This window comes from Seriola aureovittata, chromosome 16 (assembly GCF_021018895.1).
Source record: "Seriola aureovittata isolate HTS-2021-v1 ecotype China chromosome 16, ASM2101889v1, whole genome shotgun sequence".
NCBI lineage: Eukaryota > Metazoa > Chordata > Actinopteri > Carangiformes > Carangidae > Seriola > Seriola aureovittata.
In genome coordinates this window covers 15,551,827-15,568,628 of record NC_079379.1, presented here as the reverse complement: position 1 = coordinate 15,568,628, position 16,802 = coordinate 15,551,827, and the positions used below count along the sequence as shown (strand labels likewise).

The 16,802-nt window shown below is 41.4% G+C and overlaps 1 protein-coding gene across 6 annotated transcripts in view; it reads left to right on the top strand.

The window, feature by feature from the left end:
- Positions 1–16,802, top strand: part of elmo1 (engulfment and cell motility 1 (ced-12 homolog, C. elegans)) — a 99,210-nt gene that overhangs the window by 44,382 nt on the left and 38,026 nt on the right. For 4 of the 6 annotated variants that reach the window (XM_056398853.1, XM_056398850.1, XM_056398852.1 and 1 more), the window contains 9 exons: positions 73–172; positions 381–532; positions 708–786; positions 1,907–1,948; positions 2,306–2,356; positions 2,850–2,972; positions 4,169–4,297; positions 6,659–6,763; positions 8,361–8,469. In XM_056398853.1, the coding sequence (XP_056254828.1) occupies positions 73–172; positions 381–532; positions 708–786; positions 1,907–1,948; positions 2,306–2,356; positions 2,850–2,972; positions 4,169–4,297; positions 6,659–6,763; positions 8,361–8,469 (890 nt within the window). The remainder of the gene's footprint in view (positions 1–72; positions 173–380; positions 533–707; positions 787–1,906; positions 1,949–2,305; positions 2,357–2,849; positions 2,973–4,168; positions 4,298–6,658; positions 6,764–8,360; positions 8,470–16,802) is intronic. The other 2 variants (XM_056398855.1, XM_056398854.1) reach the window with 1 other exon arrangement.

The window sequence follows — 16,802 nt, the reverse complement described above, 5'->3', positions numbered from 1 at the left end:
CTCCAAGCCATCTGCTAGAGAGAAGTTTCCTATGGTTTTTGTGTGTGTCTGTGTGTGTGTGTTGTCTCTTAGTTTTGGCGACCTGCTGTCCTTCACTCTGACGGCCTTCGTGGAGCTGATGGACCACGGCATCGTCTCCTGGGACACTTTCTCTGTGGCCTTCATCAAGAAGGTCAGCCAAGAAAATGAGTCATGTAACAGGCCTGGGATAAGATGGACTTAAAGTCATAATGCTGCTCTCCCACTACGTACTGACTGGAAAAGTTTTGCTTTAACACTCTCATAATGGCTTTGACGCCCTCTGTGATGAATACAAAGTTGGAAGCTTTCTGTGCTGGTTACATTAAGATGTGTAAATTGTGTTGTTGTCGTGACATCAGATTGCGAGCTACGTGAACAAGTCGGCAATGGACACAGCAGTGCTGCAGCGCTCCCTGGCCATCCTGGAGTCCATGGTGCTCAACAGTCAGGATCTGTACCACAAGGTGGCGCAAGAGATCACCATTGGACAGCTCATCCCACATCTTCAGGGGTAAGTGGATGAATCAGAAGATGTGTGTGTGAACATTAATTATTTTTGATTCATTTTTTATTTTTTAAACCACCAGAATCATTCACACAGTGATAAATGCAAAGCATGTGTGCAGACGGTTATGATTATTATTTCAATAATGAATATTCTTGTTCGGGCTGTTTTCTAATGACAGGACTGATCAGGACATTCAGACCTACACCATTGCTGTCATCAATGCTCTGTTCCTCAAAGCTCCTGAGGAGAAGAGACAGGTGAGGCTCCGGCATGCACACCCAGCACTTTCACGCTCCACTGAATCTACTGTACGTCATTTCATGATGCAGCGATCCTGTAACAGTGCACCTAATATATGTGTGTATGTGTGTGTATTTTGGTGTCTAAGAAGCACCAGTGTCTATAACACATCTGCAGCGGAGTGCAACAGTAAAATCTAGTAGTGAAGTATCGACAAATCATTTTTCTTTCCTTTCCTCTCTGCAGAAGTGATGTTTTAGCTTAAACATGCTTTCATTTCTCCATTCATCTCTCACTAGCTCCCTCACCGATGTCACAGATTGCCCTGTAGCTAACCACATGATCCCTTGCATCAGCACCATAGGGTCCAGGGATGTGCTTTGACATTAATAATGAATGATGCTAACCCACAGCTCTTTCTCCTATGCAGCATACAAAACTGAAGATGCGCTGTGCAGAAATAAGCTCCGCAGCACTACTGCATACAAATTCAAGCACACTCGGATGTTGCAGTGCCTCTTTTTTTTGGGGGGGATTTAATTAGCAAAATGTTGACAATTTGGCAATGGGCTGTTAAATTCAGATTCATGAGGTTGATTGGGTGAAATTTTAAACAAATTTTTACTTGGTTGTTTTAGGTGATAAGTGAATAATGCCCTTTTGCTCAGGAGCAGGCATGTGTGGTAATATAGGTTTATAGCAGGTCATTTTATGTCTGCAGAAAGTCGGTTTTATAATGAGATGCTGGTGGACAGCGCCTGCTCATCGTGTCAGTTCTTTTATACACAGATAAGTTGCAGATGACACATTTTTAAATATGCAAGGGGCTAATGACACAATTTTAGTTCTTAGATAGATGACAGTGGTTTTTGTGTGTTTGTCTTTGTGGTACAGACTCGGCCATCAGTAAAGCTATTTTTATGATCCCCCATTCCCTCACCCTTCTGCTGACTCCATCACCCCCCACCACCCCACCCTTCTCCTTCCACAAGCTGCACCGCTGACAGAAAATTAATCTTTTTCTTAACCTCCTCTCAGACTCCTTTTTTTTCTTTTCTTTTTTTTTACCACATTCACTCACTCACCGTCTGTCTCTCTGTCTCTGACTTTGTTTCCTCACTGCACACGATATGGTAGTTTGATGAGCACATTGTGGACATCCTAAATTGTCCCTTGACAGTAAGTGCACCCTTGATTAGCACACTTTGTAGTTTGTACTGTAGAAGACATTAGTTAGTGCATTTAGTATCCCTTTTTAAGATTAAGTTCTTATTTGGGATGGCTTCCTTGTTTGTTTTGTTTTGTTTTTTTGCGGCCTGTCACTGCATACTTTGCGGTGTGCCATGGCAACTTTATTTTGGTTTTTGCCCGCATCCATTTTCTTTTCATCATAGAGAACCCAAAACCTATCTACTGGTGATATGTTGTTGTTTCTCATCTTTATCCCTCTCACTCTCTCCCTGCTCTTCCTAAATTCTGTCTTTTTCTCTCTATCTATATTTCTATTTCTCCCTCCTTTTCTTTCTCCCTCTGTAGGAGATGGCCCATATTCTCGCCCAGAAACAGCTGCGCTCCATCATTCTCAGTGTAAGTTTAATAATGCCCCTCTCCTCCTTACCTCTCCTGTGTGTCTCTCTCTCTTCCTCTCTCGCTCTCTCTCTCTCTCTGTTCGGGTTTATGCCTCTGCACCAGTGTGATATCAGAGAGGAAAATGACACCTGCCACTTCTGCCTGTGTCTCACCTCCCTGGTTATTATCTACTGTACTTCCTTTCTCGCACCTGTTCTCTTTTCTCTCTTTCATCCTCTCCCTTGTGTTAAATCTCATTTCTCCCTCTCCTCTTCCTTCATCTGACTTCTGCTTTCTAATCCTCGTCATTCACTCCCAAATCCTCTTATTCTCCTTTGTTATCTCTTACCGTCTTCCTCCAAAATCCACCTCTCGCCTCTCTGACCCCGTCCCCTCTCCTTCACCTTCTCCTTGCGCATCAAACACCTCTGTCTTACTGTCCTGCTCTTCCTCCCTCCCCTCCCCTCCTCTCACTCCTCTCCCTTCTCTCTTTGTCCCTCATGCCATGTAGAATGTGATCCGGAGCCCCACACCCATCAACGATGAGATGGCCCACCAGCTGTATGTGCTTCAGGTGCTCACCTTCAACCTGCTGGAGGACCGCATGATGACCAAGATGGATCCCCAGGACCAGGTGGGGACTGAATGATGCAGACAGGAAATGGTGATGAATGAAAGTGAAAAAAGAAATTAGCTCTGTTCAACCTGAGTTGTGTGACCTTCGCTGTCTGAGTTTGTATATTATTTTAATTACATGAGCTTCATAACCTATGGAAACCCATAATACACTTATACAATCTAATGCAAACAAAGCTGTTACTGTATGAATAATGAATTAATAGAAAAAGTGATCCAGATCCATCAAATTAGCAATCAATTACACAACAACAGGAAGTAAGATGGTGCGTAACAACTTAAAGAATAAGCCTGGTGATATTCTGTTTTTTTTTTTTACTATCAACAAAATCCCATGAAAAGACCAAAGCCAACAATGCTTTAGTCCGTCTGTCAGTATTTTCCGATTACCCCAGACTATCTGTTGCACTCAGCCCCAAGCTCATTTGTTCCTACTGAAGACGTTAATCTTTAAAAACAGGCCAGGCAGTGCCACAGTGGCATTTTTTAGCAAACACTATTCAGACAGGAGTAAATAGTGTATTTGTCAGGGACGATCTTCAGCAGTGAATTTATACACATTTGGGGCTTTAGTGAGTTTTTTCTGCAGCATGACCGTACCCCTGTTCCATATTAGACTTTGGCTACATAGAAAATTCCAGTTAGTGAAATCAGTTTATTGACTGGTTTTGTCTTTTCATGGGATTTGTTGACAATGAAAAAATAATAGAATATCACCAGACTTTTAAAACAAGAAGTTGTCCAGGCAAAATAATAAGTATTCAGGACATGCCTGTCTAATGGAGTGTAGCCTACATTGCTCAAGTAACCTCAGACCCTGCAGGTGTACAAAGAACAATTCCTAAAAAAAAAACCTTTTTATAAGAAAAAAAACAGGTACATCTCATGGAGGGATCCCCCAACAGAACAGCCAAGCATTCTAAGCTGCCAGGAGTAAATCATTAATCTTTTATTCAACAGCTTGTGGGAAGTTTGGGCCTGATCCGGCCAGATTTCAAAAAACAGTTATTGTAGCTTTGGCCAAGTAATAAAAACAGTGGAGAGACATGGCTGCTGGCCAGATTGCCTTGGGCACTGCAAGACCCCAGACAACGGAGATGAGGCTGAAGCATTCTTAAATTATAAAATGGTGAATGGAAGAAAAGACAAATGGATTTATGAGCAACACTTTAATATTCTTCTCTGCGTGTGCAGGCTCAGAGGGACATCATCTTTGAGCTGCGGAGAATTGCCTTCGATGTGGAGTGTGAGCCCAACAACAGCGGCAGCATCGAGAAACGCAAGTCCATGTACACTCGCGACTACAAGAAGCTTGGCTTTATTGTAAGTGTGTGTGTGTGTGTGTGTGTGTGTGTGTGTGTGTGTGTGTGTGTGTGTGTGTGTGTGGTTGTGTGGTTGTGTGGTTGTGTGTGTGTGTCAGAGGGCTCCGTGAGTGTGCTTGTTCTGTGCCTCAAACTACTACAACTGAACACACATAGGACTCGAGACTGAGATCAGAAAGGAAAACACGAGCCAGTCTGTCCACAGGGGACTGCTGTTAATTGGACATGATTGTCCTTCACTTCAGAATCTGCACATCAAAGTGTGTGTGTCTGTCTGGGCATGCCAGGAGAGATGGGCTGAGAAAGTGTGTTATTTCTCTATGTGCTTTTACCCATCTTATTATATACTGTGTTTCTTCCTCAGGCGTTTTAAATGTATGTTGCTTACACTGTCCCTATTAAGATTGTGTGTGTGTGTGTGTGTGTGTGTGTGTGTGTGTGTGTGTGTGTGTGTGTGTGTGTGTGTATGTGTGTGTATGTGTGTGTTGTGACTTTGTGTTGTATGCGGTGGTCTAACTATAGCATAAGAACTTGAACTAAACCCACTGTGGTTTGGTGTAAGCCCAGAGTTGTTTCGGGGCTCTTCCCATCCACACTCCCACTGCAGTGTGTTCCGTAAAGATAAGGCCAATTGGACTGCCTTGTCTCCACCAGTGTCGAGAAAACCCACCCTAAAATCTTTAGACTGCTTTCCATGCTAGACAGCTTACATACACACACAAACAAACACACACACACACACACATACACACACACACACTCACTCTCTCACACACACACACACACACACACACACACACACACACACATACACTCACTCTCTCTCACACACACACACATACACTCACTCACACACACACACACTCTCTCTCACACACGCACACACACACACACATACACTCACTCACACACACACACACACACACACACACACACACACACACACACACACATACACAGACACACAAACAAACTGTGTACACACACCTCCACAAGCCATAACTCTCCAGATAGACGTTATCTCTGCTGAGATAATTTATTTGCCTTTTAGGGCCTTCAGGTTCCTTAAGAGGGGATTGTTGCGCATGCTGGAATATTTTTCATGGGTCCGTATGAGCGCGAGGCTATTTTTTTTTTTTTTTTTAAAGATATGCATGTGCCTGAGTGTCTGTTTCTGTTTTAAGCCTATAAGTCTGCTTCCTGTCAGGCAGACTTACCAAACTGATGAGCAGATCTCAGTGTCCTCCATTCCTCTTTCATCCTCCGCCTTCCTTCCTCCTCTTCCTGTCACTTTCCTCTTCAACATCCTGTCTCACCTTTTAAACTCAAGATGAGCTTCAGAATGATGCGTTTGCATATGTATCCAATGTTTTAATCATTAGTCAACTAAATTTTCTGCAGTATCTGGGAGGAATTAAGTGTGATGGACTGCGACAGCACAGGCAGTCTCTATAAGCATGTCCAATATAATATTTATCCGTTATGGGGAAGGGGGGGTGGGGGGTATTGTAGATGTTAGCCTAAACTATAAATCATGCGCAGTGTACTTTGTTTTTATTTCTGACCATTTTCTAAAGCATAATGTAAGTTTTTAGGAAGTTATTTTAATACTGTAGCTTCCAGGCAGCCAACTTGGAGAGACTTGGAACCTTGCTTGAAGAAAGTGTCACTGTCCAATAAAACAAAATATGTGTCTCCAAAAACATCAACTTTTCATCAAATAAGACAAACAAACTTGATGAAAGTGCATTTTTAGATAATTCACTGACTTTTAGAGGGTTTTTTCCTAAGATATGGCAGAATTGTCTGCGCCCACAAATGAAAATTTAATCCTTCAATTTGTCTGAAAAACTGAAAATCGCACGTTGCTTTCACTGCAACGACAGATCATCCATCACAGTGAACAGTTTGTCGGCTTAAAAGAAAAAAGATTCAAGTTGAGCTCAGAAACTGAGTTAAAAATAAAAAAAAAAAAGCAGGTATGGGCATTGTGAAACGGATGATTTAAATTTGGTGGTTTTTTTGCATTAAGTTGCATTGGTTTCTACATGTGCTTATCTCACTGGTTTGAAGTGTGTGTGGCTTTGTTGGGAATATAGCTAAAGTCACATACTTCAGTGCACCTAATCAGAATCTAGCAATATTTAAATCAAAAATCTGATCACCGTTGTTTCTGTCAATTTGAACCCAAGTTGCTCCCATTTAGGAACTGTTCGTACTGTGACTTTCATTTACTAGGAAAAGCGTCATGTTCAGCAGATTATACCCATAAGAATAAAGCTTTAAAAAGAGGTTTGGTAGTATGTGTTTAAGTAAATGTCTCACCCTCCTCCTCCTCCACCTCCTCCTCTGTCTCTCTCAGAACCATGTGAATCCAGCTGTGGATTTCACCCAGATTCCTCCAGGCATGCTGGCTCTGGATAACATGTTGTACTTTGCCAGACATCACCAAGACGCCTACATCAGGGTAAGCATGCACGTACAATTTTCATATGCAGTAGACACGCTAATGCGCACACACACACACACACACACACACACACACACACACACACACACACACACACACGGCTCAGTCATTTCTATGGTGTTATGTTTCTCCTCGTCACCTCCGCTTCCTACCAGAGCGTCTTCCCTCCGGCTTGTTCACTTGTTTGTGGTTTCTGGCTCGTACCCAAATTTTCTTTCAGTGAAAACTACATTTCATGAGGTTACTCAGCCCAGACAACAGAGATGATTTAATTCTTTTCAGAGTAAGTCCCTGAGCAACAGTGGGAATGACTTAAAGCATTTTTGTCATTTTTACATGACAGTCAACTTAATTTTTACTGCTCTTTAATAGACTTAAAATACAGTAGTTCAACTGTAGTGATCACTAGCTTTGGTGATTAGTTGTTTGAGCTTCCTCTTGCTGAATCAGGTTAGTTTGAATAATTTTATTGCAGCTCTCTTTTGTGATTAAAAATTACTGTTTTTATTAGTATGGACAGTACACATGCAGCAGTTCACCACACCTGTAAAAGAGTGTGTGTGTGTGTGTGTGTGTGTGTGTGTGTGTGTGTGTGTGTGTGTGTGTGTGTGTGTGTGTGTGTGTGTGTGTGTGTGTGTGTGTGTGTGTGTGTATGTATGTGCATGATCTAGCCTTATGTTGGTGTGTAACTCTACCTCTGGACTTGAAAGTGAGAAAAGAGATGTCTTAGTAGTGCCGACTCAGCCCTTATCAGTCGACCAGGGGGAGAAAACAGAGCCTCCAATTTCCCAAATTAAACTGTCAGCAGCTAAAATGATTGGGACCTTGATGGCCTCATTTATGGCGCCCTGCCACCATCCACATAATTAGAGTGAATTTTTTGCTGTAGAGATTTCGTTTATGTTTTTTGCCCTCCAACAGATAGTTTAGAGGGTCAGATAAGGTCAAATAATTACTAATATTTTCAACCATAATGGAAATGTTTATGGCATAATAACCTTCAGTGTGACAAGCTAGTGTGGTATTGTGAATTTATTCAAATATAAAAGCTAACGGCACTCTGAGACTGCATACCTCTGCCAAGGCCACAAAATATAAAAAATTTGTTATTTTGATATAAAATGATTAGACTGTAGGATACAAACATTTTTCTTTGGCCAAGTTGCAGTGTCGGAAAGATACTGCAGCAGATGGCAATGCATGCTGCGACCACCCGCTGAGACTGAGGATGAATGGGATGAAAGACACCCGATGCAATATGTCACATAAATATTCTTCATACATCATACATCAGCGTCATTCACATAGACGCTTTAATCTGCGTCCACATTTACTTGCCATTTTTAACCTGCATTCCATGGACCAAAATGTTCGACCGCTGTGTTATAACAGTGCATGTTGCTATAGTCTACGTTACTATACTTACTACTATATAGTCTTTAGTATAGGCAAATATGTTTTACATTGATCTAGATTTTGAGGTAACTACAAATGCGCTCCTCCATCTTTTACTGGTACATTTGTCATTGTGTAGATTTTACCAAAACACGCCATCACATTCTCCTCTGGCTTATTTGATCGTCTGTGTTTCTAGATCGTCCTGGAGAACAGCAGTCGAGAAGACAAGCACGAGTGTCCGTTTGGCCGCAGCAGCATCGAGCTGACCAAGATGCTCTGTGAAATTCTCAAAGTGGGCGAGCTTCGTAAGTTTCCCTCAGCAAACAGACACACACAAACACCTTCCACGTTGCTTGTATTATCTCCAGAGTGAGCATATAAACAGTAGGAAAACCTATAAGGGAGTGCTTCGCAGAGATGCATATAGTTATGTATACAAAAATACAAATATCTGGACACACATACTCACAAAAACACAAGTTCCCTCCTTGTTAAGACGAAAGCAAGCATAATGCTCAGTAATTGTGCTGACGGGAGTTCATTATTTAGCGATGCATCTCACCCCATTGAGCCCTTATTCAGCCTTGTATACCACCTCTGGGAGGCACACGGAGCAGAGAAAGAGATGCTGTGCCCACGTCCACTCCAAATTGATGTGCCCTTTTCATTTGTCTTTACTTGTTTAAATGTGCGAGTTGGTCTCAGTTCTGCTCCCGACTGACCCCTGCTGCTCCCTGTAGGGAGGGAGATGGCATTTTTAGCTCAGTTTTAAAGGGATGTGCCCTTTTCCTCTGCTCATGTCTGTTTTGTTTTTTTTCATAAAGGATTCAGACGTGGCTGCATCACAGGGTTCTTCACTCGTCTGTAAATTGCAGGAAGACATTAGACTTTATTGAAAGAATAGTGTCCACTTCGGTTTCTGTGCCTTTAAAAGATATTCAAAGGAAGTTCACCCGAATTTTCTCATCTGTTCTAAATGTTACTGATAAAAGTGCCAGGCTAGGTTTCAATACAAGATAAGAAGGTGCACTAATACTTTTTCTTTAACATTTCTAAGCATATTGTAATTTTCCTGTCCTTTTTTTAATATGCTCTTATCGCTGCCAGACTCTGCTCTAATGCAAAATGTCTCCACCATCCTCCCTGTCCTCATCAAATTCTCAGCACACAGTCAGCAAAGGCAAATGGATCTAGATATTTTATGTTAACCGTAAAGAAGCTGTCTGCAGCACTTTATTACACTAACGTAGTTGCCCTGACCTGGAGAGGTCTGGGGTGGGTGAGTGGAGGGTTTTAGTCTAGGTGAGGAGACAGGTCATGTTCTCCTGTGGTGCTTTGTGACGCGTGAATGCACATACTGAGCTTTTAGCTTCACTTCTTTCGTTGGTCGTGTGTTTGTGTGTGTACCCACTTGTATCTGGGATTTCCTTCTGGGCAGCATGTCTCAGTGCTGAACTCCTATTCAGAGTATGTCATGAGCTTTTATCCAGATGTGAGCCACTGCACATGCCCTTTTGACCTTCGCTCTTAGTAGACTGAAATTGCCTCCCTTTAGTCTCTTTGAAATAACACTTTAACATCATTCATATCAAAATGGAGATTAGGCAACCAGACTTGTCCCAAAATAGAGAAAACATCTTTATCTCTCTGGCTTTTCTAAGCATGTAGTTGAAGGCTTATGCAATAGGGCTAAATCCCTAGGACGAATGCCAGGCCGTCATTATGAATAAGACTTTGTTTCTGAGAGACTTGCTTGTTCAAATAAGTAGAGCTGGGGCAAGTGCAGGATTTCACGTAATTTACTCCGAAACTATGATGAGAACAAGCAGCCAGACGTACAAATTCTGCCCAACATTTTGTGATCTTCTTGGTTTGGCAGAAAACCTTCATCTCCAAAGTCTTCCATTTTTGCAAATAGTGTTTTCTATTATTTTTATGAAGATGAAGATACTGTTGTGTCCCTGCAGGACTCAATGCCTGAGTTGAATAATGGCAATGACCTTGACTTGTAGTTCTGGGCCTTTCTGTTCCCAGTGGCTGTATAATGTCCTCTTTACCAAGGCTGTTATCCCAGGAGACTGAACCTACTATTAATATTTATGATGTGGTACAGTGTTTATGTGTGTATGTGTAAAATGCAGGGACAGATAAGAATTGGTAAGGTGAACCCATAAGCTGCAAAGAATGAGCCATCCGTCTATAGATACTGTCTGCTGCCATAAGACATGACAGGATTCCCGTATACACAAGTAGGTCATCTATGGGCACACAGTGAAAAAAGAATATGTGCAAAGGGAATAAAATAAAACAACCCCTTGCAGGAAATCACTGGGTACAGGAGAGGAAAGTCAACATTTTGATATATTTATATTTACTTCGTCCCAAATCTTAATGTTCCCATCCATCTCTTGTCACAGCTCCAGTAAATATTTGCACAGACTCACACTCACAGAGCATCATATGTGTCTTATTCTTACGGCAGGAAGCCACCGTGTCCCAGTCATAATCTGCACTGTGTCTTCTCTTGTAAAGGGCTAAGTGCATTTTCATACACACCCTATTAGCCCTGTGTATATTAACACACACTAATGAATGTATGAGCAAGATGAATGTAACATGGGCCAGGCAGGTGTTGTAATTGCTTCCTGAAGAACGGCTGGTCATTAGAGGTGGTGTGTGTGTGTGTGTGATGTTAGGGCATGAGTGTGCATTTCCCAGAGGGAAGCTGGGAGAGAAATGAGTCTCTGCCCTGCACTGACTGTCATCATTCGGTTGACCTTTCAACAGGGAAACAATGAAATACATGACACTAATGAGGATGTTAGCGGGAGTGTCTGTGTCTCTGCAACGTTTTATCAGTTTTGATAGTGTGGTATTTGAGTCAGAGTAGTATTAGAAACCTTGGCGCATTGTTTCACCCATAACTTGAAGTGTAACAATGGCATTTCAAGCTGATTATTTTTCTTTAATGCACCATTTTTCACGCTGTGGGGAAAATGTTTCTGCATTGGCCAATCGCCAGACGAAAAACACCAACATAATTTTTATCTGTGTAGTTCAGTGGATGGCAGTATTGGTCAGTCGGTCCACCACTTTAGCCAGGTCTGACATATGTCAACAACTTCTGGATGAGTTGCCATAAAATTTTGTATAGACGTTCATGATGCGCAGAGGGTGAATCCTAATGATTTTGGTGGTCCCCTGACTTTTCCCACCACAATGAGGGTGACATTTGTGATTTAAGGATCCAATGTCTTGACAACATTTGGATGGACGGCCATGACATGCATGCCCCATCAACATTTATTATATGAACTTTGTTGATCTTATAACTTTTAATTTTTCACCACATTAAACTGTAAATTTGTCCATGACTTAGGTTTTTGACGAAATACCTGCAATTCTGAAGACATTCAGCATCACCTGCACTTGCATATTAGCATGCTAATGTTACCATTTAGCTCAAAGCACTGCTGCTACAGCCTCACAGACCTGCTAGCTTGGCTTTAGACTTGTAGTATTGTTTATTCATTGCTGTAACCCAGTAGCTGACATTTGAACGTTCATGTGAATAATCCTCTACCCAACATAAGCGTCAGTGCAGCAGGAGACACAAAGCATGCAGGAACAAGTTGATATAGCCGTCGAAGCAGCTGTAACCTCTAAATGTTTCATAGTGCAAAGCAAAACTGAGACGCAAAGCTGCTCCCAAAACTTCATCAAAGCCAACTACAACACAAGCACTCAGTGATTCTCCATTGAAAAGCCATGGTTGTCTTTCAAACCTGGTTTCTATTAAAGGAGTCCAAACCCCTGGTGCAGAAAAAGAGTTAATTTCAGCTTTTTTTTAACCTCCTCCCTCTCTGCTCCACTGCCCTAATGTGCATAAAGGCAGAAGAAAGAGACAGCGGATTAATTGTGACGGCGGGGACGTCTTAGTGGCTCATTTGCTCTCTCCATCTATGTGAAATGCCAGTGTGGCTCTGGCAGGGGCCAGACACTGTCTTCTTGTTTTCTCATGAGGATAAAACACCAAGAGATTCTTGATTTGCCTGGGGCTATTGAAGTTGCCTTTCTTCCCAGCTCGTCTCTTCAAGTTCTCTTTCCAGTTTAATGTTTCTCACTTTTTCTCACTCTTCACTCCTTCTTTCAAGCTCTCTGTTTTTCCCTCTTTGTGGCTCTGTCCCTCTCAGACTTGTAATCCTTTCTCATGCTTTCACGCTCTGGCTCTCTTTCTCCATCCAATGACTTTGACGAAAATGACACCATGTACACTACAATACAAATAGCATCTTACATATCTTACATTCATAAACAACAGAGAACCCAGTCAAGAATATGCTATGACAGTTGTTTGAATGTTTGTTCAGGTCAAGAGATTTTCTTGCATTCCACTTATCCATTTAACGCCATCCTCATTTTGAGACATTTGACATTTTCCCTTTTCGTTGCTAAGATATTTCTATGTAGATATGGTCTGGAGAAAGGAGGCAAGAGAGCTTGTTTGGTTGAATCAGCTGTCAGAGCTGCTAGATCCTACATAATTCATAACACTTTCCAGGTGTCACTCTCTCTGTCCTGTCTCTCTCTGTTTCCTCTCTCTCTCTCACCCTCTTCCATTAATTCATAACCTTTCTGTTCCTCTCTCCCACTCTTGCATTTGTTGTTGCCCTGCTTCAGATCCTAAAAGATTAATTGTCCCACCATGTTTCTGCTGGAACGTGGGGCTTAATGGAATCTGCGTCGGTGAGGCACCAAGCCATGACTTTTCCGACTCTCCTGTTTAAGCCGGTCCATGGAATATTTATGAAGTTATTTAGAAAGGGCCAGGCATGGGGAGTAATGGCCCTGCTTGGTGATTCATGGCGTGGCGTCTCATTGCTGAGATGGAGAGCAGGGTGGTGAGCTATGGCAGGTCTGAGCATGGACACACACATGGAAGCAGCCTCACACATGAAACTGAAAAAGGAACCAGAAATAAGCACCTACAAACACACACACACACACACACGCACACACACACACACACACACACACACACACATACACACACACACACACACACACACACACACACATACAAGCAGGTCTGGCCAGGCTCCAGACTGACAGTCACATGATGTCCTTATATTTGTAGCTGTCTCCTCCATCACTGAGCGATCAGCCAAGGTCAGAACAAAAGGCCATGTTCAGCACCATGGACAGCTCCTGTCGTACAACGGAGCTGTACAGCATCACAATACATCACTGTGATATTCGGATTGATTTTCTTTTTTTCATTGTCTCGTCTCAAGAACAGTTTGTATCTTCCTTCTTGGTCACTTAGTTTTGAGCATTAGAAAATGATGCTCAACCCAAGCTGAGTAAATTCTTCTCTCTTGCTCATAGGTATTTAGGTGTCCTTGTGCTTTTGTGTAGTGTTTCAACAAATCAATGTTTTTTCGATGTTCAGAATAATTTTGGGGGTGTTTTATCTGTTTTTATTAATAGTGGACAGTTGGGGGATCATGAGACATGAGATACGTAGTAGAAAATGACATGCAGCAAAGATTAGCTGGACCAAAACCAGGGATTTTTTGGGTCGTAGGTAACACAAGTTAAGTGAGGGTAACCAGCCTATCACTGTATGCTACTGTATGTAGACTCTGCTGTTACATCCTGCCTAGTCCTGCCTAGGTGTGTGTTGCTTTAGTATGTGTATGCACAGTATTTCCAAACAAAGCCTGTGATTCAGAGCCATCTACAATCATTACCTGGACAACTCCCACTGTAACGACACTCCTCTGAGTTGCCTGCTGTACCCCTGTAAAAACAACAGTAACTTATCAACACACACACACACACCACACACACACACACACACACACACACACACACACACACACTCCTCCATATCCACTTCTAACCCTTGAGAAATGCCATAGTGTGAGTTTGAAATGCTGCGATGTGCTTGGACTGGCCCACAGTGTGTCAGTGAGATATAGTTTTAACGCACACAGCCATGGCACAAAATGAAATGTCATGTTTGATCGTGCAGACATACACTAAAGACTAAACAGGAAATGAAAAAGTCATATCAGATTTTAGACTATGTAATATTATATATACATATGATATAATATTATTTTATAAATATTTCAAACTAAATTGGCAAAGAATTAATTTAATTAATTAAAATCTGTCATATAACACCTCTGTCAATATTATATGGGACATGGGTCTCTACTATTCTGCTAAAAGTAATTTATGTTCATCATCCATTCCTTATCACTTAGATAAGATATAATAATTATTCTTATTTATCTTATTTATTTTTATACATTTTAATCCTTTTTTCACACCTTCATAGGTTATGACCAGTATGAATCACCGCATCCAGCTGTAATTCTGCATAATAAGTAAAAACTTTACATCCACCTTTCAAGCCTCCAGGGAGTTCGTGTTTGAAACTCAATAGACTTGGAGTAGATTATCACCTCAATTGGATTAATTACATTTCTGACCCAAAGAGACATTTTTCCTCACATGCTGACAAGTCATTAAATTATCTTGTAATTAATATGTTACATTAGCAGTGGCTGGGGGCAAGAATATCACTTTTTATGGGGTTCTTTTTCTGTCTTAGTTTTCTATATTTGTTTTTAAAGTACTGGCAGTTTGTGTAGGTTTTAGGAAACATGAAGGAAAGATGCTGAATTATAGTGCATTAAATATACATTGCAAGATATGTTTGTATCTTGTTTTATTTATCATTTTCAGTGGGCAGTTGCTGCCACTAATGAGGTATCAGTGGGATGAGAATCTTTGTCAGAGATCAAACATTAGTATGCTAACATTAGTGTTAGCTGAACATTAGCTTGGAAAGCTTGACCCCACTGGAAATGACTTGTTAAGTCTCAAGGTTGTGTCTGATAATCCCTCCCATAAGTCTCCCTGCATGAATCATGAGCAGAGTGGATGATAGCGAGTGGAGGAAAGGCCAAGCGCGGAATCCCAAGTATCCCTCAAGTCGTGACATGAGCATCTATTTGGCAGTCAGCAGCCACTTCACACTTCAGTTGTCAGTTTCAGCCTTGTGTTAAAGGGGGAGAGCATTCTTCAGGGTTTTCCACTTCATAGCCTCGGGCATACAACAGCAAAAGGTTTTTTAAATTGCACAAATAACAACAAACTTGACAGATGGGTGCTCCAGAATCTCAAGTTTTGAGCATCCTTTGAGTTTTTCAGACGCTGCTGTCACTTCTCTGCAAACCTTGGTGGACTGAAGTGGCGTGGTGGATCAAACACAACGCACCTTGTTAACAGTTAATTTAAAGCCTTTGCTAAGGAACATTTAAAAGATCATAATGCAGCACTAGACAACATCTTGTAGTACATCATTGAACAGCGGATAACAAAACAAATCAGACCACATAAAAGTAGCTAATACAAATAAAATAAAACTGTTCAAATTCTTATTTAGATATGTATCCAGTGGTAGGAGAAACAGGTCTCCTAATAAACACAGTCTTTCAGCATTTTATGCAACTTCTCTCCATCACTAATTAACACTCATGTCCAAAAAGCAGAGACAAAAAGGTGTTTCCACAGTAAATGATACCTGTATATAATAATACATGTGTAAAAACTCTAAACTCCAAAACTCTAAAACTGTCTAGTTCTAGTATTCAAGTATAATTATGATTTATTCACCCAGATACAGACTGTGTTTGTGTGCTTCCGTGTGTGCGTGAGCACATATGTGCATGTAAGCTGGAGAATTTTTTTCTGTTGTTTTGTTATGATTAAACAATTCTGTTTCTGCATTTGGGCAAACTCAGACAGATTGTGTGTTTGTTAGCCTGAGCATGAATCACCACGTCTGATCTGAGACTTTCCTTCAGAGGAGTCTGGCATGATGTCTTTTATAGTCTAAGATAGGAGTTGTGTTTCGTATATTTAATAAATGCATCCTGGGGCAGCTCTGACTTGATAGAAAACTCACAGCTAAATGTGGATGGACAAGCCTTATTGTATTTGTGAGAATATGAGGCGTCTGTGGAAACAGATGTACTGCTAAATTTGTTGGATATGTGTCTCAGTCCAGAGCGTTGATGGATTCGCTACATGCGTCCCTCTGTCTCATTTTCCCCTCTCTCCATCTGCTGCTCTCCTATGCCTCGCTCTCCCTCTGTCCTCTAATGCATCTTGACCATTGTTGGGGACTCTGCATGCTAAAATGGTTTAGTTATGTAATTAGAAACCACAGAGGAAATAAGGCTTTGACTTTTCCTGTTTTCATCCCTATCCAGTCAAGGTTCCTCATATGCTTCTCTTCCTCCCTGAAATGAAATACTCGGTGTCTCGAAATGTTTTTTTTTTGTTTGTTTTTGTTTTTTTTATCTTGCTTTTCAAAGAAGAAACTTGGCCAGTGACCTCATTCTCCAGGCATCCTTATTTCATGATCAATACAACCAGACGGCCCCGCTGGTGTGGCCCAAACATTATAAAACTGATTTATCATTTCACATTTCACAGACTCCAAACTCAGAAACCCTGAGACATCACATTTTAAAGTGACATATTTGGTCCAGAATCTACTGCAGAAGGCTAGCAAGATGAAGTGAACTACATGCAGTTTTCTAAGGTGGTGCCCCAT